The following is a 25385-nucleotide window of genomic DNA, read 5'->3' as shown; positions in this document are numbered from 1 at the left end:
TACTCAGATATCATATTAACATGGCAATAGTCAATAGTCAATAGTCATTCTACACATGGCAAAATGTGTAGAATTTCAGGAAATTAGCCTTAAAACTGCAAAAATCCCCATGACAAAATGTGTAGAATTGCAGAAAACTTGCTTTAAAACTACAACATTTTCTCTACGCAACATGGCAAAATGTGTAGAATAGCAGGACGTTTACTTTAAAACTTAAAGGGCCAATGCAGCCATTTTTATATTAATATCAAATCATTTCTAGGTAACAAGGAAGTACCTTACTGTGATTGTTTTCCATTAAAATTGTCAAAAATGAACTAAATAGCATCGAAGCAAAGAGCAATTTCTCAAGCAAGAATTTCACTAAGACTGTCTGGGAGTGGTCTGAGTGGGAAGCGGAAAACTGAAAACTAGCTGTCATTGGCAGAGAGGTTTGGAATTTTCTTTCTTATTGGTCTATTGACTAATTTACTGCCTGGTGTTGTCACAGGCTTTCAAACATATCTTACACTAAAAGGGGATTATCATCACTTTCACAATTTCACAGTATTATTCCAACCTCATCGTGTGGAAATATATATAAAACACAATTTAAGAAAATATTCTTATTTTCAATGACAGCCTTGTTCAGGGGTAGAACAACAGCTTTTTACCTTGTCAGCCCGGATTCGATCTTGCAACCTTACAGGTACTAGTCCAATGCTCTAACCACTAGGCTACCTGTCGCCCCATTTACATCATGACTGCAGGAATGTCCACAAGAGCTGTTGCCAGAGAATTTAATGCTAATTTCTCTACCATAATCTGCCTCCAACATTGTTTTAGAGAATTTGGCAGTATGCCCAACCGGCCTCACAACCAAAGACCACGTGTATGGCGTTGTGTGAGTGAACGGTTTGCTGATGTCAACATTGTGAACAGAGTGCCCCATGGTGGCGGTGGGGTTATGGTATTGGCAGGCATAAGCTATGGACAACGAACACAATTGCATTTTACCGATGGCAATTTAAATGCACAGAGATACCGTGACGAGGCCCATTGTCGTGTCATTCATCCGCCGCCATTACCTCATATTTCAGTATGATAATGCACGGCACAATGTCCCAAGGATCTGTACACAATTCCTGGAAGCTGAAAATGTCTTAGTTCTTCCATGGCCTGCATACTCACCAGACATGTCACACATTGAACATGTCTGGGATGCTCTGGATTGACGTGTTGGACAACGTGTTCCAGTTCCCGTCAATATCCAGAAACTCTGCACAGCCATTGAAGAGGATTAGGACAACATTCCACAGGCCACAATCAACATCCTGATTTACTCTATGCAAAGGAGATGTGTTGCACTGCATGAGGCAAATGGTGGTCACACCAGATACTGAAATTTTTATTTCTGATCCACATGGCTTCCTTTTTCTTTTAAGGTATATGTGACCAACAGTTGCATATTTCTATTCCCAGAAATCCATAGTTTAGGGCCTAATGAATTTATTTCAACTCACTGATTTCCTTATATGAACTGTAACTCAAGTGAAATCTTTGAAATTGGTGCATATTGTGTTTTTTAGTTCAGTATAGGTGCATTGACCGTGCTGTAGGATGCGTACACCGTAGCCATGTTATTACAAGCTCGGTTCAGAATTGGGAAAATAAGACCTGAGCAACAATGTACACTTTTTTTCCCTTCATGAAGAGCCCAATCTGAGGTCTGTAACTTTGAATGCTCGAATGTCCGGCGAATATTGAATATCAAATAAACGTTTTACCACGGTAAAAAAAAACGTACATATTTCTAAGCTACAATGAGTGCTTGTTCATAATTAAAAAAAATGGATAATACAAAGTGAAGTTATTTGAAACGTATTAAAGTAATTTTGTCCCAGGGCAGGCTCAAGTCATCATCTTCATGCCCCACCCGCGCGAACCCAGAGAACGGGCAGTCGTTGCCTGGTAACGGGACGCGTATCCTTGGAGTGTATGAATGAACAACATGCAGAGAGCTAGCTTAGCTACTGGAGCTAGCCAGCTGTCAGTGTCCTAACAAATGAGTCGCAGACATTTGGAAATTACAATCTTGTGTATTATAACTAAGCGCTTTTGACTAACGGGACAGGAAACATGGAGGTAAATTGTGCTGGTTTGTATAGCTAACGCTACGTTTAGTTTTGCCAAAACAAAAGCAACAGTGCAACAGGTGCTAAATTACTGTACGTTAGCTAACTTTGTCTTCCGCTGGGTAGTATTCATTAGTGGACACCGCAGAAAAACGTTTAGCAAAGGATAACAAACACAAGGCTTTCTTGTTGGAAAACTTCAGTCCGTTTTCTGGCGTCTAGTTGGTGACGAGTGAATAATCACCTACTGTATCGTGACTGTCTGTACACTGTGTGTGCAGAAAGCTCTCAATCCGATTCAAACTCCATTCACCAGCGGCAGCTCTGCAAGCGTTCGGCCTAATTCAAAATACTTTCGTTGATCGCCAAATATGAAGTTTCGTGGAGCAACTATATTAATTTAAGGCCGGTATGCACTTCCAAAAAAGGTCTACATAAAAAAATTGACAAGCAATGCCTTTTCAGCACCTCCAATGACAGTACATACCGGTCATAACGAGTAAATTAAGATAATTGCTCAGCGAAACTCCATATTTGGTGATCAACGACGAACGTATTTTGACATTAAAACGCATACAGAGCTGGTGAATGGGAGTTTGAATCAGCTTTCTGGGCGAGAGGTCTCTAACGCACAGATCGATAGATACTGGTTCGGGATTGCAGTATGTTAACGTTGCAGAACTGTCAAGATTTCTTCGTTAACTTTAATTTTCGTCCAATAATTTTTATTCGTGTCACTGCATTTCTATAGTAGGCTTATAGTAACTAGTGACAGTTAAGAATCAATATATCTTTATTGTCACAATCAGGTCATGTGTAGTATAGTCAGGGCAAAAAAACAAGATCAACTGCAACAGATACACATAAGATGAATAGAAAACAGATCAGTTACAGTAGTTATTGCAGGAGTGAAACCATACAGAGAACATAATGTGTCAATTTCAGTGCCTTGCAATTAGCTTACTCTCTCAGATTTGACAAGTGCTTGATTGCAGTTTGTGTGTCTTTTCCCAGGATAAAGGTCAAAAGCCAGAAGCAGATGAGAACAGTTTTGAATCACTGGAGAAGGAGTTCCAGGAGGTTCTCGATGAGCTGGTGGGAGACAAGAGCCTGGACAAATTCCGGGTTGAATATGAGAAACTGACCAATGCCCTGAAGAAGTCCCACGAGAGCGAGAAGAGGCTGATGACAAAATGCAGAGAGCTGAATGCAGAGATAGTGTCCAATTCAGTAAAAGTTGCTACTGCACTGAAGTTGTCCCAGGAAGATCAAACAACTATAACTTCTCTGAAGAAGGTAGGCATTTTATGGTGAAAACACGAGTAGCTGCAGAGATGTGTAATAGGCCTACAGCCTAAGGTTAGGACGAAGGTTGTCATTAGTGTTGTTGCCAATAAGCTCTTGTAGGCTATTATGGAGTAAAATATTCACACTTAAATTTTGAGCAGAATAGAGCAGTGTTTTAGAGTTGTGCTTTGTTTCAACATGTCCCAGATTTGTGATAGTAATATGGCCATACTGTACAATTGAACACTTTTTTTTCTTTTAGGAAATAGAAAAGGCTTGGAAAATGGTTGATGCAGCCCACGATAAAGAGCTCAGAGCAAAAGAGACAATTCAAACATTGAAACATGAAATTTCAAATCTAACAAAACTTGTTGAACAAGGTGCTGGCTTGTCCGTGGGTCAAGAACATGGGTGAGTTGAGTTGTGCACACTCACACTGTAAATTGTCCACTTCCTTTGAATTAACCAATTCACTAGAGATTATTGTCATACCTGAAGGCCTACATACAATGCTTAATTTGAGCCGAGTCCTGCCGGAACAAGATCCCGCAGTTTTGGACTGCTTCGTTTTGGCACCTATTTGCCTGGATCCGGTACCTCATGGCATGACAAAACATTTCCTCTATTTGCAATGTAAAAATAAAAATATCCTAGTTAGGCTATATCAAGTTCCCTCAACGTTAATTCTCCTGCCCCCTAAAAAACGTTTCAGCCTGCACTTATTCTGAGAATTGATTTGGGTTGGGCTGGGCCCGGGTTTAAGTTTGTACAACATTGTAGCTTATGTTTTGGGACCAACCCTTGTCCATTGCTGTGGTGAGAGAGAGAAGCATGCACCTGTATCTCTTACAGAACTACATTGAGATTCTATTTTTGTGATCTCTCTGCTTTGATAGACATGTGTCTGTAACTCTCCATCTCGCCAGCATTGCACTTCATCATAAAAATATAAATAGGCCCTATTATGAGTATTGTAATTGAAATACAAGTACAGTATAATGACTCTAGGGGGACAACACTATTTTACAAAGTATCTTGTGAGATAATGGCACGAGCGCATCGGCCATTACTGGTGAGTGCACATCCACTAGCCTATCTTCATCATTGGGTGGCTCAGTCGTTTACATTGATCTCAGTTTGTCAATGTCAGAGTAGCCTGTCATATCGGTAATTTCTGTGGTCCCAAAAAAAGTTATGTAAAACGATGTAGAATTGCATGAAATGGACTTATAAAAGGACATTTTTGTGTGCAAGAAACGCTTCTGTTCTAGGCTACTCTATGCCAAATATGGCATAGAGTGGATGTGCTTCTATGGATGTGCAGGATTCTCTATTTACACATAGTCTCTGGTCTACTCGTAGAGAACAGACTACTCTGGAGAATATAGTGCTCGTTTGATAAAGGTCAATCAAAGCTGAATCAATATCTGCAAGATCACATAATGCCAAATATAATAGCATGGTATAAAGTTACTGTAAGACAAAAAACACCACAGAACATGATATTTCCAGGGTGACGTGAAGGGGCGGTTACCTACGGATCCTCAGCCTACAAATGGAGCACTGCCTACATCTCTAGATAACGATAACATTAGAGGAGTTTCAACTGAAATCTAATTTGTTTTTCAGTGTAAATGATCTGCTGAAAATCAAAGAGGAACTAACCAAGGAAAGAGATGAACTGCTTACGGAAGTGGTGACACTGAGAAAGAATCTAACAAAGGCCACCTCCAGTCAACAAGAGATGGAGGTTCAAAAAGAAAAGGCGATGGAAACCATATCTCAGGTAATGCAGAAACTCAACATCACCATTTACATTTACAGGTGTTTATTGTTAATCAACTTAATGACAGCATATTGAAGAAGTACAAAACCCCAAAAACGTGTTCTTGGTTGAACGGAGAACAACTCAATAGGATTTTTAAATGTAGTATTACATCTTAAACATCACCATTTAAAAAAAAATGATGTGGTGCATTTGCTTTACCTTCACTTAACTGGCAGGTAAGGCATTAGTTATTAGGTAGGTATTATGGCCATACACTTGGTAGTTGTCTGGATCCTGACTCTGTAATTGTTGATAATTTCAGTCCTCATTCCCATTCGGTTGCAAATAAACCAGTAGGCTTTATTTGCTGTACATTGTGTCCACAAGTCTTGGCACATCCAGCCCTAAATTAACTGGGGCCTTATTATATAGTAAGTCCACTCCAGTGCCTGCTTTCTGTCAAAATACTTGCTCGTAACAACATTGTTTTTATCCTATATTCTGTCCAACATAGCTCCAGCAAGACATTCAGGTCCGTCAGAACGAGTGCTCGCGGGAGACACGGCGGAAGGAGAAGCTGGAGAAGGAAGTGAAGCAGCTGCACACAGACCTGGACACCAAGCAGTCAGACATTAAAGTGCTGAACCTGCAGAGCCAGCGCAGCAAAGAGGAGCAGCAGAGGATGGAGCAGCAGCTGCGGGAGCAGAAGGTGAGGCCGTGACCAGGGGTGATGTCCCACCCGCCCTCCCTGTCCACCGGTCCTCTCCCTTCCCCTCCATCCTCCAATCTTTTCACAGATGGGCTGGGGAGGGAACACCAACTTGAGAGATGGTGCCAGTCGTACACACATGGAATACAACTTTTACATGTATGCTTTAGGGGGATTAGATTTAATGTGTGATTTGATTTGTGCCGTTTGTCCCCTCGCAGATTCTCAATGAGCGGGCCACAAAGGAGCTGGAGCAACTGCAAGTGAGAAACACCAAACTCCAGCAGGAGAATGAACAGAATGCCCTGAGTTTGGAGCAGCTCTCCCTCGACACACAGCAAAGGGCATCTGACCTTAAGGTAAAGTGTGTGTGTGTGTGTGTGTGTGTGTGTGTGTGTGTGTGTGTGTGTGTGTGTGTGTGTGTGTGTGTGTGTGTGTGTGTGTGAAGCTCCACATATGACAGAAACCAATAGAGAGCCCTCACAAAGTGCTGCCTACTGTTGATCGAAACATCATTCCAGTAAAACCTTATATTAATCATGGGACCCCATGGTTGTTTTTTGGCTGTTTTTCGCACACCATTGCAAGGCAGCACATATGGGCCCATATTCAAAAAGTGTGGCAAAGTAGGAGTGTAAGGATCGATGCTGGAGACGAGAAGCAGGTACAGGGAGTAAACATTTAATGAAACACGGACATGAAACAGAAGAGGAGCAGCGTCTGGACAGGGGCAAAAATAACGACATCAATGCTGACACAGGGAGCAAACTGAGGAGCAGACAGATATCGAGGGGGTAATCAACAAAGCAATGGAGTCCAGGTGAGTCCAATATTGCATAATGATGGTGACAGGCGTGCGTAATGAAGGGCAGCCTGGCGCTCGAGAGGGGGAGCGGGAGCAAGCGTGACAGTACTCCCCCTCTAGGGGCGGCACCAGGCGTACCACCTGGGCGAGCTTGACGGGCCGGCCGCGGCATGGGTGCTGGACAAGCTGGCTGAGGCGTGGGAGACAACGGAAATTGGACAGGAGCCCTAATGTCAGCAACACAATAAATACCTATTCTCTCTCTCTCTCTGACCCCCCACCCCCTCTCTCTTTCTCTCTTCTCATCTCTCCTCCTCCCTCCTTTTGTTCCCACCTCCTCAGATGAAGGAGGAGGAGGTGAATCAGATGCGTCAGGAGATTGCCAAACTAACAAAGATGAGAGAGGCCACTCAGCGGAAGTTCCGACAGACGGAGGATCAGAAGTTGGAAGTGGAGCAGCAGAGGGACATGCTGAAAAACCAGATCGCTGGCCTGGAGAGAGGCAAGGATACACACACACTATGCACACTCACAAGATAATAAATACACACTATATACACACTCACACAACACCACACATGCACACATATACACACACCTTTACACTCATCATATGCTTCTGCTACTCTGTTCTTTAGTTTATTGTTATCTATCCTGATGCCTAGTCACTTACTCTGCCTTCATGTGCATATCTACCTCAAATACCTCATACCCCTGCACATTGATCTGGTACTGGTACTTCCTGTATATAGCTCCATTCTTGTGTATTATATTCCTCTTGTGTTACTATTTTATATTTTTTATTTACTCTGCGTCTTTGGGAAGTGCTCGTAAGCAAGCTTTTCACGTTAAAGTCTACACCTGTTATATTCGGCAAGTGACAAATACATTTTTATTTGATTTCAACATGCGCACACACACAGAACTAAACCAACACGGATATACACGCCCACACAAATGCATGCCGGGATGCATTTGTAGCCGCCATCCCTGAATGATGGCACTGACAGAGATGGTCGCCTCGCTTGGCGTTCTTAGAAAACTATGCAGTATTTTGTTTTTTTATGTATTATTATTATTATGTACTCCTCCTATTGGATATAAGAACTATTGGATATAAGAGCAACGTCAACTTACCAACATTACTACCAGGAATACGACTTTCCTGAAGCGGATCCTCTGTTTTGACCACCACCCAGGACAATGGATCGGATCCCAGTAGGCAACCCAAAACAACGGCACCGCAGAAGGGGCAGACGGAGCGGTCTTCTGGTCAGGCTCCGTAGATGGGCACATCCTACACCGCTTCCGAGTATACTACTCGCCAATGTCCAGTCTCTTGACAACAAGGTAGACGAAATTCAAGCAAGGGTTGCCTTCCAGAGAGACATCAGAGATTTCAGAGATTGTAACATTCTCTGTTTCACGGAAACATGGCTCACTCGGGATACCTTATCAGAGTCAGTACAGCCACCCGGGTTTCTTCACGCATCGCGCCGACAGAAACAAACATCTCTCTGGTAAGAAGAAGCGCGGGGGTGTATGCCTTATGATTAACGAGTCGTGGTTTGATCATAACAACATACCTGAACTGAAGTCCTTTTGTTCAGCTGACCTAGAATTCCTTACAATCAAATGCCGACCGCATTATCAACCAAGAGAATTCTCTTTAATTATAATCACAGCCGTGTATATCCCCCCCAAGCAGACACCTCAACGGCCCTGAAAGAACCTCATTGGACTCTATGTAAACTGGAAACCACATATCCTGAGGCTGCATTTATTGTAGCTGGGGATTTTAACAAGACTAATCTGAAAACAAGGCTCCCTAAATTTTATCAGCATATCGAATGCGCGACCTGGGCTGGAAAAATTCTGGATCATTGCTATTCTAACTTCCACGATGCATACAAAGCCCTCCAATCTGACCACAACTCCATTTTGTTGCTCCCAGCCTATAGACAAGAAACGCCCGTGCTCATGTCTGTTCAATGCTGGTCGACCAATCTGATTCCACGATTGTGGACTGGGATATGTTCTGGATAGCCTTAGACAACAACATTGATGTATACGCTGATTCAGTGAGCAAGTTTATTAACAAGTGCATCAGTGATGTTGTACCCACGGTGACTATTAAAACCTTCCCCAACCCGAAACCATGGTTTGATGGCAGCATTTGCGCAAAACTGAAAACGCGAACCACTGCTTTTAATCATGGCAAGGCGACCGAATACAAACTGTAGCTATTCCCTTCGCAAGGCAATCAAACAAGCTTTTAATCGTGGCAAGGCGACCGGAAACATGACCAAATACAATGTAGCTATTCCATCCGCAAGGCAATCAAACAAGCTAAGTGTCAGTATAGAGACAAAGTAGAGTCGCAATTCAACGGCTCAGACACGAGACGTATGTGGCAGGGTCTACAGTCAATCACGGATTACAAAAAGAAAACCAGCCTCTGTCGCGGACACCGACGTCTTGCTCCCAGACAAACTAAACAAATTCTTTGCTCGCTTTGAAGACAATACAGTGCCACTGACAAGGCCCACTACCAAAACCTGCGGGCTCTCCTTCACTGCAGCCAACGTGAGTAAAACATTTAAACGTGTTAACCCTCGCAAGGCTGCCGGCCCATACGGCATCCCTGGCCGCGTCCTCAGAACACGCGCAGACCAGCTGGCTGGTGTGTTTATGGACATATTCAATTGATCCCTATCCCAGTCTGCTGTTTCCACATGCTTCAAGAGGGCCACCATTGTTTCTGTTCCCAAGAAAGCTAAGGTAACTGAGCTAAACAACTATTGCGCCGTAGCACTCACTTCCGTCATCATGAAGTGCTTTGAGAGACTAGTCAAGGATCATATCACCTCCACCCTACCTGACACCCTAGACCCACTCCAATTTGCTTACCTCCCAAATAGGTCCACAGACGACACAATCACACTGCACACTGCCCTAACCCATCTGGACACGAGGCATACCTATGTAGGCATACCTATGTAGCTGTTTAGCTGTTTTTACAGCTCAGCATTTAACACCATAGTACCCTCCAAACTTGTCATTAAGCTCGAGACCCTGGGTCTCGACCCCGCCCTGTGCAACTGGGTCCTGGACTTTCTGATGGGCCGTAGGAAGGGTAGGAAACATCTCCACCCCGCTGATCCTCAACACTGGGGCCCAACTCAATCATCAAGTTTGCAGAAGACACTACAGTGGTAGGCTTGATTACCAACAACGACGAGACGGCCTACAGGGAGGAGGTGAGGGCCCTCGGAGTGTGGTGTCAGGAAAATAACCTCACACTCAACGTCAACAAAACGAAGGAGATAATCGTTGACTTCAGGAAACAGCAGAGGGAGCACCCCCCTATCCACATCGACAGGACAGTAGTGGAGAAGGTGGAAAGTTTAAGTTCCTCGGCGTACACATCATGGACAAACTGAAATGGTCCACCCACACAGACAGAGTGGTGAAGAAGGCGCAACAGGTGAAGGCGCAACCTCAGGAGGCTGAAGAAATTTGGCTTGTCACCAAAAACACTCACAAACCTTTAGAGATGCACAATCGAGAGCATCCTGTCGGGCTGTATCACCGCCTGGTACGGCAACTGCTCCGCCCACAACCGCAAGGCTCTCCAGAGGGTAGTGAGGTCTGCACAAAGCATCACCGGGGGCAAACTACCTGCCCTCCAGGACACCTACACCACCCAATGTCACAGGAAGGCCAAAAAGATAATCAAGGACAACAATCACCTGAGCCACTGCCTGTTCACCCCGCTATCATCCAGAAGGCGAGGTCAATACAGGTGCATCAAAGCTGGGACCGAGAGACTGAAAAACAGCTTCTATCTCAAGGCCATCAGACTATTAAACAGCCACCACTAACATTGAGTGGCTGCTGCCAACATACTGACTCACATCTCTAGCCACTTTCATAATAAAAAAATAGATGTCATAAATGTATCACTAGTCACTTTAAACAATGCCACTTTATATGTTTACATACCCTACATTACTCATCTCATATGTATATACTGTACTCTATACCGTCTACTGCATCTTGCTTTTGCCGTTTGGCCGTCGCTCATCCATATATTTATATGTACATATTCTTCTTCCTTTACACTTGTGTGTATAAGGTAGTTGTTGTGAAATTTTTAGATTAGTTGTTAGATGCACGGTCGGAACTAGAAGCACAAGCATTTCGCTACACTCGCATTAACATCTGCTAACCATGTGTATGTGACCAATAACATTTGATTTGATTTGGAGACACACAAATATCTGGGTTGACACTTCAACACTCCTCTGCTCTGTCAAAAGCACTTTTTACTGTTTACCCTTTTTTCTCCCCAATTTCGTGATATCCAATTGGTAGTTACAGTTTTGACCCATCGCTGCAACTCACATACGGACTCGGAGAGGCGAAGGTCGAGAGTCTTGCGTCCTCCGAAACATGACCCCGCCAAGCCGCACTGCTTCTTGACACACTGCCCGCTTAATCCGGAAGCCAGCTGCACCAATGTGTCGGAGTAAACACCGTACAGCTGGGTCACCCGGTCACGGCCTGCTGCGACATATCCCGGGATTGAACCCGGATCTGTAGTGACGCTTCTAGCACTGCGATGCAGTTCCTTAGACCGCTGCTCCACTCGGGAGACCAAATGCACTCTTTTTGACAGGAAGATGACATTTTTTCTTACCTTTTAGTAACTCTGAAAATATTAAATGTAGTGGTTATGTTGTGGTGGGGTTTGTGTGCAAGGTACATCAATTATGTATACAGAATTTCTGTCATTCTCTCTCACTCAAAAACATGAACCATGTGTTGTGAACAGAAATGGAGTCCTCCAAAAAGCAGATGGAGATTGACAAGAAAGGCATTGACGAACTGGTGCGGGAAAGAGACATCCTGAACAAGGTATGTAGAGAATAATATAATTTAGGAGACACTTTTATTTGAAGCAACTTGCAGAACTGTCAACATTGACAGTGACAAACATCCCGTGTGTATTCCATGCAGAAATCAAACCGACAACCCTGGCATTGCCAGCACCTACTACTACATGACATTATGTGCATAGCCTATCATGTTGCAGGTCTTGTTTAGCATGATTTGTTTCATTAGACACATCTTAATGTGACAAATGTGCACCAAGCACACTCTCATCTGCTCATAACCCATTGTTAAAGTGTGTCTGTGTTCGTTTGTGCATGTACATTTGTGTGTGTGTGTGTGTGTGTTTGTTTTGTGCGCTTTTGCATGTACGTGTGTGTGTACATTGTAGAACATGATCAAGGCAGCTAATGCCACGGAGAAGCAGCTGAATGTAGTGAAGCTCCATGAGCAGTCCAAGAAGAACCTGGACCAGGAGATCATGAACTACCGCGACGAGGCCCAGAAGCAGCGCAAGATCATCTACCAGCTAGAGAAGGAGCGTGACCGCTATATCAACGAGGCCAGCGACCTCACACACAAGGTGCACTAAGATAGCTCAGGGATGAGTGGAGAGACCAGGGGCCTCATTTATAAACGCTGCATACGTACAAAATATTATATTTTGCGTGCAAAACATAACATGCACCCGTTTTCAGTGCATTTATAAAAACTGAACTTGCCTGGAGAATGTGCTTACCTCCACGCAAAGTTCAGACCATCCAAAGCACAACTTCTTGCTACTTATAGTAATTATTGCATTGCAAGCAGGCAAGTAAGTACTTTGTGCAAATGAGGAATGGTTAGGTTGACACACTGTTCATAAAACAACAACAACAGAAAAACATAATGACAAAACAAATGCAGCTTTTTGTCGTTACTAAGAAGAGCGAACATCTATTTACTTTATATTTGCAATCTAATTGATAAATAGGAATTATTGAACCTTTATTTAGGCAGGGTAGTTCCATTGAGACCAAGGACTCTTTTACAAGGATGCCCTGCATGACAAGACCAAGCAGTTAAAAGCCGTTTTACTTAAATCTGTGGTGACAAAAGGAGTTTCAAGATTTAGCCATCCCTTTGACTGGATATGGTATCTCGTACATCTATTAGTAACCACAAAGACAGTACAGTATGAAGATAGGCAGAAACTGCTTTTCCAATAGAAATCCCCAAAGATGAAAACATTGTGGTAACACTTCCAAAACATTTGATGAAATGTGCCATTGCTTGTTTTTGGTGAAACTGTTCTGGCTTAATTTCAGTATATACCTCCAAATTATACAGAAAATAGGGTGTTATTAATCACCATAAAAGGTGAAAGTTTTCCAGGCGAATAAATAATGCTCATTCGCATGCACACAGTTTTAGGACGGGGCTGATTTTATAGTGAGAAACATGCGTATGTATGGTGTATGCCAAGTTTATGAATCTCAAATGTTTTTTTATAAGTAATGGGTTTTCAGAAATGGGTTACGTAGATATTTAGTGTGAGAATTACACAATGCTTATCAATGAGGTGCCCAGAGTGCTGGCAGGTCTTATTCATTGTGATCTAAAGGGCATAGCTGATCCTAAATCCACGTTGGATACATAACAGCCCCAGGGATTTAGGCTCAGTTACATACTGTACCAGTAATGTAGCACTAGCATTAATGTTGATGAAGCAGAGAAAATGGGAGGGAACTCCATTTGAACATTGCAGTTTATCAATTAGGATTTCAACACAGAAGACGAGATAATGTGATATGCGACGTGTGTTGCAACAGACTAAACATCGTTACATGTGGAGAAAATTTGAATATTACAGTTTATCATGTAGGACTACAACAAGCCGGTATTGTGTCTAGGTTGTCTTTTATAAACACCTCGCTATCAGCTTCTGGTTACGTAAGCCCAAGTCTTATATTAAGTCCCAAACTAAACCCCCTCTTGGGATGATTCTTTGTTCTCTCTGTTCTTTTCTTCCACAGGTGCTCCAACACATGGAGGACATTAAAATGAGGGAGATGCAGATCTTTGAGTACAAGAAGAAGATTGCAGAGGCAGAGACCAAGCTCAAACAGCAGCAGAACCTCTACGAGGCGGTCCGATCTGATCGGAACCTCTACAGCAAGAACCTCATCGAAGCCCAGGTTGGATTTACATAGGAGTAGTCAGTCGTGTGGACAGGCAGGCGGGTGATTGTCCGGTCTGTCGACTCACTCATTCACTCTCCGCCCTCTCTTTCAGGATGAGATTACAGAGATGAAGAGGAAACTGAAGATCATGAACCATCAGATTGACCAGCTAAGGGAGGAGATCAACAGCAAAGAGTCTGCCCTGGTCAAGGAGCACCTGGAGTTCCAGCGAGTGGAGAAAGAGAAGGAGGCTCTGAAGGTAATTTACTATGCCATGCTGACTGTGTGAGTGGCTAAAGTAACTACTGTGCAAATGTACTTTTTTTGCATTTTGTTTTACTCAAATATTAACACCAACCTGCTTTAGCTCTTTCAATCACACCACGGTGACACCCTCACCACCAGGGTGACACCCTCACCACCAAGATGACACCCTCACCACCAGGATGACACCCATCCTGCCTTCGTGAAGCAAATGCTGCATTCCAAATGGCACCTAATTCCCTTTTGTAGTGTACAACTTTTGACCAAGGCCCAAAGTGATTTCTTTTTCTTTACCCCTCATTTACCTCATGTTCAAATTCAAATTTTAAGTATAGGCCGTCTTTCCATTCCTCCCATAGGCCGAGCTCCAGAAAATGAAGCAGCAGGCTCAGGAGACTAAGCAGTTTATCGACAACCAGGAGGCCGAGGAGAGAAAGCTGCTCAAGATCATATCCGACGCTGATGCTGAGCGGCTCAGACAGAAGAAAGAATTGGATCAGGTAAGGGACAGAGAGAGGGGTGGAAAGGTGGCTGCCTGCTTTCACTGAGAACTCACTGCCCATTCAAAGAGACAAATAGTACTGTCATAGCGATAAAATAGTGCTGATTTGAATAAAGGGGCAGGCCCTTCCCGTAGAGGCCTGGGATGGAGAGAGATGTTTTCATCAGCCAGCAGATCTGTCATGCCTTTGTGGTCTCGCATCACATGGGTCAAAAAACATTGTGTTGATGTGGCTGCAGAATGTGACAGAGGTGCAGCTTTTCATTTCTTCCTAATGAGGTTTGTCTTTGAATGTATGAGACCAAGTAAAACATTATATAAATGTGACTTTCTAGGAAATAGCAGGTCCTTTGGCAGGTCATCTACCAGTATCCATTTAGATGGAAAATAATCAAACACGTTATCACAAAGGGCCAATATCACAAATATGTTTTATTTCTAAATATATTTTTACAGTCTTTGATCAAAGTAACCTGGGGTTTTTGTTGTTTGCTCTTTTGCCATCACCGTCTTGTAGGTGATCAGCGAGCGAGATATCCTGGGCACTCAGCTGGTGCGACGAAACGATGAGCTGGCCCTACTCTACGAGAAGATCAAGATCCAGCAGTCCATGCTGAACAAGGGAGAGATCCAGTACAACCAGAGGGTGGAGGACATTCGCCTCCTCAAGATGGAGATCAAGAAACTCAGACGGGAGAAGGGCATCCTGGCCAAGACTGTGGCTAATGTGGAAGACTTAAGGTGAGATTGAAAGAGGAAGAGGGAGAGGGAGTAAGAGAAAGACAGAGGTAGAGAGTGAGAGAGTGCAAGACAGCAAGAAAGTGAGGGGGCGAGACAGAGGGTGGGAGACGCTGATATAGACGGAGCGCAGGGGGGACATAGGGAACATAGGGAAAACGATTGAGACAAATTTCAGTTGGACTCCGAAGAAAGCCCAAGCTAGATTTATTCAACCATTTGATGATACAAGCACATACAGTGCCTTGCGAAAGTATTCGGCCCCCTTGAACTTTGCGACCTTTTGCCACATTTCAGGCTTCAAACATAAAGATATAAAACTGTATTTTTTTGTGAAGAATCAACAACAAGTGGGACACAATCATGAAGTGGAACGACATTTATTGGATATTTCAAACTTTTTTAACAAATCAAAAACTGAAAAATTGGGCGTGCAAAATTATTCAGCCCCCTTAAGTTAATACTTTGTGGCACCACCTTTTGCTGCGATTACAGCTGTAAGTCGCTTGGGGTATGTCTCTATCAGTTTTGCACATCGAGAGACTGACATTTTTTCCCATTCCTCCTTGCAAAACAGCTCGAGCTCAGTGAGGTTGGATGGAAAGCATTTGTGAACAGCAGTTTTCAGTTCTTTCCACAGATTCTCGATTGGATTCAGGTCTGGACTTTGACTTGGCCATTCTAACACCTGGATATGTTTATTTTTGAACCATTCCATTGTAGATTTTGCTTTATGTTTTGGATCATTGTCTTGTTGGAAGACAAATCTCCGTCCCAGTCTCAGGTCTTTTGCAGACTCCATCAGGTTTTCTTCCAGAATGGTCCTGTATTTGGCTCCATCCATCTTCACATCAATTTTAACCATCTTCCCTGTCCCTGCTGAAGAAAAGCAGGCCCAAACCATGATGCTGCCACCCCCATGTTTGACAGTGGGGATGCTGTGGTCAGGGTGATGAGCTGTGTTGCTTTTACGCCAAACATAACATTTTGCATTGTTGCCAAAAAGTTCAATTTTGGTTTCATCTGACCAGAGCACCTTCTTCCACATGTTTGGTGTGTCTCCCAGGTGGCTTGTGGCAAACTTTAAACGACACTTTTTATGGATATCTTTAAGAAATGGCTTTCTTCTTGCCACTCTTCCATAAAGGCCAGATTTGTGCAATATACGACTGATTGTTGTCCTATGGACAGAGTCTCCCACCTCAGCTGTAGATCTCTGCAGTTCATCCAGAGTGATCATGGGCCTCTTGGCTGCATCTCTGATCAGTCTTCTCCTTGTATGAGCTGAAAGTTTATAGGGACGGCCAGGTCTTGGTAGATTTGCAGTGGTCTGATACTCCTTCCATTTCAATATTATCGCTTGCACAGTGCTCCTTGGGATGTTTAAAGCTTGGGAAATATTTTTGTATCCAAATCCAGGTTTAAACTTCTTCACAACAGTATCTCGGACCTGCCTGGTGTGTTCCTTGTTCTTCATGATGCTCTCTGCGCTTTTAACGGACCTCTGAGACTATCACAGTGCCGGTGCATTTATACGGAGACTTGATTACACACAGGTGGATTGTATTTATCATCATTAGTCATTTAGGTCAACATTGGATCATTCAGAGATCCTCACTGAACTTCTGGAGAGAGTTTGCTGCACTGAAAGTAAAGGGGCTGAATAATTTTGCACACCCAATTTTTCAGTTTTTGATTTGTTAAAAAAGTTTGAAATATCCAATAAATGTCGTTCCACTTCATGATTGTGTCCCACTTGTTGTTGATTCTTCACAAAAAAATACAGTTTTATATCTTTATGTTTGAAGCCTGAAATGTGGCAAAAGGTCGCAAAGTTCAAGGGGGCCGAATACTTTCGCAAGGCACTGTATATTTATAACCTACTAGGCGGGGTCAACTCCTTGCACATCTACATAGCCAATGCATCTACGTTGCTAGGCAGGAACTAACTTGGTTCCTCTCAAATGGTATAGTCATGGCCTTGCCTGATGCTAGAACCTTTGTAGGTGTGGAAGTGAATATGTGTGAGATAGGACTGTAGTAGGATGGTTGTTGGGGTGGGCCCCTCTGGCCCCCCTCCAAGAGGTTTCTTCTCACTTCTTCTGTTGACTTGGACCTCAAGTCGAATGCCTCGCTCCTCCCTGGTTCCGCAGCTGGCCTGCTTTATCAAAGACTAACTGTTGCCCTTCGCCTCCCTCATTAACTTTCCATACACGTTCCTTATACACCTTTCAATGACACAGAACATAACCTTTTACGGCTAGGGGTTCCGCTACCGGAACATTTCAACAACATCCGGTGAAATGGCAGAACGCGAAAATCCCAAAGAATTATTCGAAATATTAAACTTTCATACATTCACAAGTCCAATACTCCAAATTAAAGCTCAACTTCTTGTTAATCTAGCCACCGTGTCAGATTTCAAAAAGGCTTTAGGGTGAAAGCAAACCATGCAATTATCTGAGGACAGCACCCCATCAAACAAACACATGACAATCATAATTCAACCCGCAAAACTCAGAAATAACGATATAATTCATGTTGGCCAATATGTCCCATAAACATCATAAATTGTCCTTTTGTTCGATAAATTCCGTCGTTATATCTCCAAAATGTCAATTTATTTGGCGCGTTTGATTTTTTTTTTAAACACCGGTTCCAACTCGCGCAACATGACTACAAATTATCTAATAAGTTACCTGTAATCTTGATCCAAACATTTCAAACAACTTTCCTAATACAACTTTAGGTATTTTTTAACGTAAATAATCAATCAAATTTTAGACTGGATAAACTGTGTTCAATACCGGATGAAAACAAAGTGGAGCGAGCTTTTAGGTCGTGCGCCCCAACCACAACAGTACACTAGACTCGACTCTCGTTCTGAACAGCCATACTTCTTCATTACTCAAAAGAAATTCAACCAATTTCTAAAGACTGTTGACATCCAGTGGAAGCGATAGGAACTGCAAGCAAGTGCCCTTAGAAATCTAGATCTGCATAGAAAACCCATTGAAAACACTGTCACACATTGGTGCGGCTGGCTTCCGGGTTGGATGCGCGCTATGTTAAGAAGCAGTACGGCTGGTTGGGTTGTGTATCGGAGGACGCATGACTTTCAACCTTCGTCTCTCCCGAGCCCGTACGGGAGTTGTAGCGATGAGACAAGATAGTAGCTACTATAACAATTGGATACCACGAAATTGGGGAGAAAAAGGGGTAAAATTCACACAAAAAAGGGAAAAAAAGAAAACACTGTCACCTAAAAAAAAAAAATATCTGGGTTTCGCCTGCCAAATAAGTTCTGTTATACTCACAGACATTATTTATTTGACAGTTTTAGAAACATTAGTGTTTTCTATCCAAATCTACCAATTATATGCATATCCTAGCTTCTGGGCCTGAGTAGTAGGCAGTTTACTTTGGGCACGCTTTTCATCCAAAATTCCGAATGCTGCCCCCTATCCTAAAAAAGATAAACAGTTATCATACATGTTATGTAATCAATAAGTTATTATATAGTGACAGGAATAAGTATATTTCAAATTAGAACCCAACACCGTTCGAAGAGCACAGCACACTAAACTCCTAATCAATGTCTGTAATTTATGCAAAATTCTTAATAACTTTTCACATTATTTCACTATTTAAATGTTTTTTTACATCCTTAATGACTAATGAAAATAGTGGAATTGAAGTCTGTTTTCAATCTATGCCCCACTTGAATTTGTTGTCATACAATATGTGATGAGGAAATGCCATGACATTTGATGCCCTTTTTTGGGTTTTGTGACAGACGTGAGGTTTACCACATGCAGAAGGAGCTGCTCAAAGAGAGGACAAGGTGCAGAGCCTTGGAGGAGGAGCTGGAGAATCCTATGAATGTACATCGTTGGAGAAGGCTGGAGGTGTGTGTGTGTGATTGAGTGTGTGTGTGTGCATATTTTGTGAGTGCTTGGGCTCAAAAACATTTAGACCTGTTTCAGTACATTAACTTCTTAATGCTTCGGCCTAGCTTCTGTGAGACATAGCCAGAGAACCTATTTAGGGTTATACATTAATGCCTCTTATTTGACTTTCTTCAGGCCAGCGACCCAAGCACCTATGAGTTGATCCAGAAGATTCACTCTTTACAGAGGCGTCTGATAACCAAGAGCGAGGAGGTGGTGGAGAAAGAGCTTTTATTACAGGTAAACTCCAGATAAATCTGTCTTATCCTGTTGGCTACCCAAACACTAGGTGCTCCCACAGGGAGTAGGTTGGGTCACTGCAGAAATCAATGGAAGTCTGGGAGAATTGTTTCACTACTTCTTAATCATAACTTTCAGAAATTAGCATGGACTGCATACACTGAGTAATACCAAACATTAGGAACACCTTCCTAATAATGAGTTGCAAGTTGCAAACCCCCCTTTTTGCCCTGAGAACAGCCTCAATTCGTCGGGACATGGTTGAGTGAAAAACCCAGCAGCGTTGCAGTTCTTGACAAAAACCAGTGCGCCTGGCACCTACTACCATACCCCGTTCAAAGGCACTTAAACCTTTGTCTTGCCCATTCACCTTCTGAATGGCACACATGCACAATCCATATCTCAATTGTTTCGAGGCTTAAAAATCCTTCTTTAAAACCCTTTCCTGGAGTCAAATGACCTAGTGACCTTATTTTTCATAATTTCTAAATTAATAAACTTTTTTTTTTTTTTTACACTGAAAATCTGGGGTTTCTATGTCAAACAGTTTTGATATATTTCAGTCCTCTGTGATATATAAAGTTAGAAAGCAAACTAAAAATTAAGTACATTTCAACTCTATATGTGACATGGTATACAGGTGTCTTATTTTTTGTAAGGCCATAAACACCATGTTTATGGCTCACCATCTGTGTGAGGTGTATACTTTTGTTTCAAAGTAGATTTCTTTAAGACTGCCAAGAGGCACTGATTTAGCCCACTGCAGTAAAATGTTAACCTGTCTCCTCTCCTTCATCTACACTGATTGAAGTGGATTTAAGTGACATCAATAAGGGATCATAGTTTTCAGCTGGATTCACCTGGTCACTCTATGTCATGGAAAGAGCAGGTGTTCTTAATTTTTATATACTCGGTGTAGATACAGTATGCATTATGTAAATAATGGGTGGGTCGAGAGCTGGTAAGGAGGCACCCAGTGGGATGTGTGCACGTTTTTAAAGAGCCCATCCCTGACTGAATGTTTGGCTGCCTAACGTCCCCTCTCTTCCACTTAAATGCTCAGGAGAAGGAGAAGCTGTACGTGGAGCTGAAGCACATTCTGTCCCGGCAGCCTGGACCGGAGGCAGCCGAGCAGCTTCAAATCTACCAGCAGACACTGAGGCAGAAGACAAAACAGCTCAAGGTCCTCTGTGCCTTTCATCTTCTTTTTGTACATCCCTCGTCTGTCTGTCTGCCCCTCTCTCTCTCTACTTCCAAGCAGCTCTGACCACTGGCAGAGAAATGGCCACTTCAGATACAGCAAGACCATGCACAGGCTTGCGAGCCAAGCTCACAGGCCCAGAGTAACTTTTTCCCTGCTATGTCATTTTCAGTTTAGTCCTATGCTGCTGCTTGAAGTTGATTTATTTTAGATGTCCTTTTAATCCCCCACATCCAGGCTTTGTCATCAGAGCTGAACATGTATGAGTCCCAGACACAGGAGTACAAGTATGAGATTGAGAGACTGGCCCATGAGCTGCAGAACATCAAGAAGAAGTACCTCAATCAGAAACGCAAAGAACAGCAGTGCAGGTAAAGATTATCCTGGTATAGTACTTACCAACCACGTGAATCACACTTGAGCTCATTCTGGGGTTTCTGATCTAAACTGATTGAACTGTTCAAGTAGGGCTGGGCGATATATCAAATTAATTTGAGTGTATATGTTTGTGTGATATTCCAAATGCCTGTATCGCAAGAATCAAGGTTTTGTTATTTTTCTTTTTTATGATTGTTTATGTCCGCTTGTTCTCATGTTGTATTTTTGGTCTCATCTCCTTCACTCCTCTGTGCTGTGTGCACCTTCCCATTTACACCAGAGATCTGTATATAATGACGAGTTGCACATCTCCGCCCTAACAATGGGAGTCGTTGTCACAAAGGCCGGAAGGCAGGTGACTAGCTTAGGTCCAAAATAAGCCCATAGAAACACATTGGCCTTATTTTGGACAGATTTTAGCGAGAGTGGAACCTCTCGCTTTGCCTCTTCCTCTATGGTTTACACACACACCAAGCCCCTCTCCCCATGCCACTCACGCCAACAAAGTTCAGAGATCACATCTTCTCTGACAAGTGGTTTCAACTCGCTATTTGTATTTGAGGTTTGGTCCAACAGAATTGGTCATCTGGACACCAAAACACATTTAGACATTATTTTACTATAATAGAGAAGTTAACTTTTTGAACAATATCCTTTTTATGTTTCAACTACTCAAATTGCGCACAGAGCAGACACTACTAAAACAGGAGTATCAATGAACATTGATTTGCGAAAATGAATACTCAGTTTGTCGCAGGACATTAGGGTACCGCTTGCAGCATTTTAACCAAATACTTTTATACTAGGTGGCTAGTCTGTGTTTTATAAACGTGCAATAAGCATAAAACACAATTATACAGTTGAAGTCGGAAGTTTACATACAGTCGTGGCCAAAAGTTTTGAGAATGACACAAATATTAATTTTCACAGTCTGCTGCCTCAGTTTGTTTGATGGTCAATTTGCATATACTCCAGAATGTTATGAAGATTGATCAGATGAATTGCAATTAATTGCAAAGTCGCTCTTGCCATGCAAATGAACTGAATTCAAAAAACATTTCCACTGCATTTCAGCACTGCCACAAAAGGACCAGCTGACATCATGTCAGTGATTCTCTCATTAACACAGGTGTGAGTGTTGACGAGGACAAGGCTGGAGATCACTCTGTCATGCTGATTGAGTTCGAATAACAGACTGGAAGCTTTAAAGGAGGGTGGTGCTTGGAATCACTGTTTTTCCTCTGTCAACCATGGTTAGCTGCAAGGAAAAACGTGCTGTCATCATTGCTTTGCACAAAAAGCGCTTCACAGGCAAGGATTTTGCTGCCAGTAAGATTGCACGTAAATCAACCATTTATCAGATCATCAAGAACTTCAAGGAGAGCGGTTCAATTGTTGTGAAGAAGGCTTCAGGGCGCCCAAGAAAGCTTCTGATAGGCTAATTGACATCATTTGAGTCAATTGGAGGTGGACCTGTGGATGTAGTTCAAGGCCTATCTTCAAACCTAGTGCCTCTTTGCTTGACATCATGGGAAAATAAAAAGAAATCAGCCAAGACCTCAGAAAAATAATTGTTGACCTCCACAAGTCTGGTTCATCCTTGGGAGCAATTTTCAAATGCCTGAAGGTACCACGTTCATCTGTACAAACAATAGTACACAAGTATAAACACCATGGGACCACGCAGCCGTCTTACTGCTCAGGAAGGAGACGCCTTCTGTCTCCTAGAGATGAACGTACTTTGGTGCAAAAAGTGCAAATCAATCCCAGAATAACAGCAAATGACCCTGTGAAGATGCTGGAGGAAATGGGTACAAAGTATCTATATCCACAGTAAAAATGAGTCCAATGTCGACATAACCTGAAAGGCTATGCACATGGGGACAAAGATCGTACTTTTTGGAAAAATGTCCTCTGGTCCGATGAAATAAAAATAGAACTGTTTAGCCATGATAACCATCGTTATGTTTGGAGGAAAAAGGGGGAGGCTTGCAAGCCGAAGAACACCATCCCAACCTTGAAGCACGGGGGTGGCAACATCATGTTGTGGGGGTGCTTTGCTACAGGTGGGACTGGTGCACTTCACAAAATAGATGGCATCATGAAGTAGGAAAGTTGTGGATATATTGAAGCAACATCTCAAGACATCAGTCAGGAAGTTAAAGCTTGGTCGCAAATGGGTATTCCAAATGGAAAATGAACCCAAGCATACTTCCAAAGTTGTGGCAAAATGGCTTAAGGACAACAAAGTCAAGCTTTTGGAGTGGCCATCACAAAGCCCTGACCTCAATCTCATAGAAAAATGGTGGGTAGAACTGAAAAAGCGTGTGAGAGCAAAGATGCCTACAAACCTGACTCAGTTACACCAGCTCTGTCAGGAGGAATGGGCCAAAATTCACCCAACTTATTGTGGGAAGCTTGTGGAAGGCTACCCAAAACATTTGACCTAAGGTAACCAATTTAAAGGTGATGCTACCAAATACATATTGAGTGTATGTAAACTTCTGACACACTGGGAATGTGATGAAAGAAATAAAAGCTTAAATAAATCATTCTCTCTACTATTATTCTGACATTTCACATTCTTAAGAAACAAGTGGTGATCCTATTTTTATTAGGATTAATTGTCAGGAATTGTGAGAAACTGAGTTTAAATGTATTTGTCTAAGGTGTATGTAAACTTCCGACTTCAACTGTATAATTTATGGTACAGTATGTCTGAAGCCATCACTGATCACCCACCTCACATTGAAGGTCGTCATCAGTTAGGATCACGCATTCAAACACACTCACTTCATTTTCGCAACCCTTGGGTGATACGGCCTAAAAATCATATCTACATTAAAAAAATAAAAAATAATGGGCAATTCTGTGTTTTGTGGTTGAAAAACAAGTTTTAATGACCCCAACCTAAGTGTATGTAAACTTCCGACTTCAACTGTATTTAGTATAGTTTTATCTGATTTATTTTTTTAAATATTTTACCATTTTTATTTTTCTGAAATTCACTGAGGAGGATGGTCCTCCCCTTCCTCCTCTGAGGAGACTCAACTGCTCAAATCAAAAAAGCTGGGAAGACGACCAGAGAATCAATTAGCTAGAGCTTAGGGCGACCTTACCGTGTGTGTGTGTGTTGACAGAGCAACTCTTAAATGCGTCTGCATGTGTCTGTGTGACAGATTTCCTGGAACTCTCTTGTGTGTCCGCAGGGAGAAAGAGAGGAGCCTGGCCCAGGTGGGACAGTCGGTGATCCTGCCCCAGCGCAGCGATGGTCCATGCTTCACCGGTGGAGGCTTCAGTCTTAAACAGCCTGGCAAAATCACCACCTAGAGGGAGAGACAAGAAGTTCCCTCCAGCCTTGACACACTGCCTCTTATTACCTTCTCATAGGACACTCATCGTTGTCGATACTGTTTTTAAGAGCTCTTATAAAGGAAAAATCAATATTACCAGAGTTGGGCTGTGATTTTATTCAATAAAATCGTACTTCACGTATCAGTCTGGCCTTTCTCCAATATTTGTTTGAAGTTAGAAAATGGCCAGTCCAATCAGCGTTCTCTCAGAAAGAAATGTGTGGGTTTAGGATAACCTCGGAAACCCTGAACTAAAATATTGTGTAATTGCGTCAGATGCTCCATTAGGTTCTGGAGAAAGGTGAATGAGAAAATTATACTAACGAGACTAGTGAAATCTCCACCCTGCTAAATGGAAACTCTCAGCCAAAGCCCTCAACCACTTCTGAAAACTTTCTGTTTGAAATCATTGCTTGAAATCCCCATCCCCACTTTAAGCACCACCATCACACAATCGTAATATGTCCAAATAACCAGTGATGTAAAACCAAAGCACAGGAAATACTGCACTTTAGTCGTCACATCAGTCTTTTGACAGACGATACCATTTATGTTACATAGTCTGTCCACGAGAGATTAGGTTTAGGACAACAACCCACACAGCCAAATACTGCACTTTTAAATATTGGTTAAAGGTGCTCTAATCGCTGACAAATGAGTTTTTAATAATGCCCCTCATTACAAGTGTGGGCTCTTAGGCTGATACTGTATGTGAAGTGTACAGAAAGGTGAATAGCTAAACTTATTTATCACAATTTCAAATTCATAGTTTTCCTGAATTATGAAAAGCAATTTGGAAGTGTTTGCACCCTCTGTAGCCATTATGGTTCTGATCCTGCTGGTTATCTATTAAAGTTTGAATGTATTTTTGTGTGCTCCATCCTGTTGTGGTTATCAGTCTGCCAAGCATGCACACCATGAACTGATTAACAATCTGGCCTTAATGGAAACATGTACTCTTTATCTCTACCCGGTACAACCAGAAGAGGACTAGCCACCACCTAGAGCCTGCTTCCTC

The 25385-nt window shown here is 42.6% G+C and overlaps 1 protein-coding gene across 1 annotated transcript; it reads left to right on the top strand.

The window, feature by feature from the left end:
• The first annotated feature begins 1943 nt into the window (after positions 1 to 1943).
• On the top strand, positions 1944 to 24509 carry cfap58 (cilia and flagella associated protein 58). The gene is made up of 18 exons (XM_020482608.2): positions 1944 to 2124; positions 3129 to 3410; positions 3664 to 3812; positions 5031 to 5187; positions 5684 to 5878; positions 6100 to 6237; positions 7026 to 7185; positions 11521 to 11603; positions 11971 to 12162; positions 13595 to 13756; positions 13854 to 14000; positions 14365 to 14505; positions 15025 to 15248; positions 19042 to 19153; positions 19331 to 19435; positions 20499 to 20618; positions 20874 to 21007; positions 24224 to 24509. The coding sequence occupies exons 1-18, from the start codon at positions 2119 to 2121 to the stop codon at positions 24342 to 24344; spliced, it is 2628 nt and encodes an 875-aa protein (XP_020338197.1). The 5' UTR covers positions 1944 to 2118; the 3' UTR covers positions 24345 to 24509.
• Positions 24510 to 25385: the final 876 nt, after the last annotated feature.

The sequence above is a fragment of the Oncorhynchus kisutch genome, linkage group LG1 (assembly GCF_002021735.2).
Source record: "Oncorhynchus kisutch isolate 150728-3 linkage group LG1, Okis_V2, whole genome shotgun sequence".
Lineage (NCBI taxonomy): Eukaryota > Metazoa > Chordata > Actinopteri > Salmoniformes > Salmonidae > Oncorhynchus > Oncorhynchus kisutch.
This window is presented reverse-complemented; position numbering and strand designations above follow the sequence as displayed.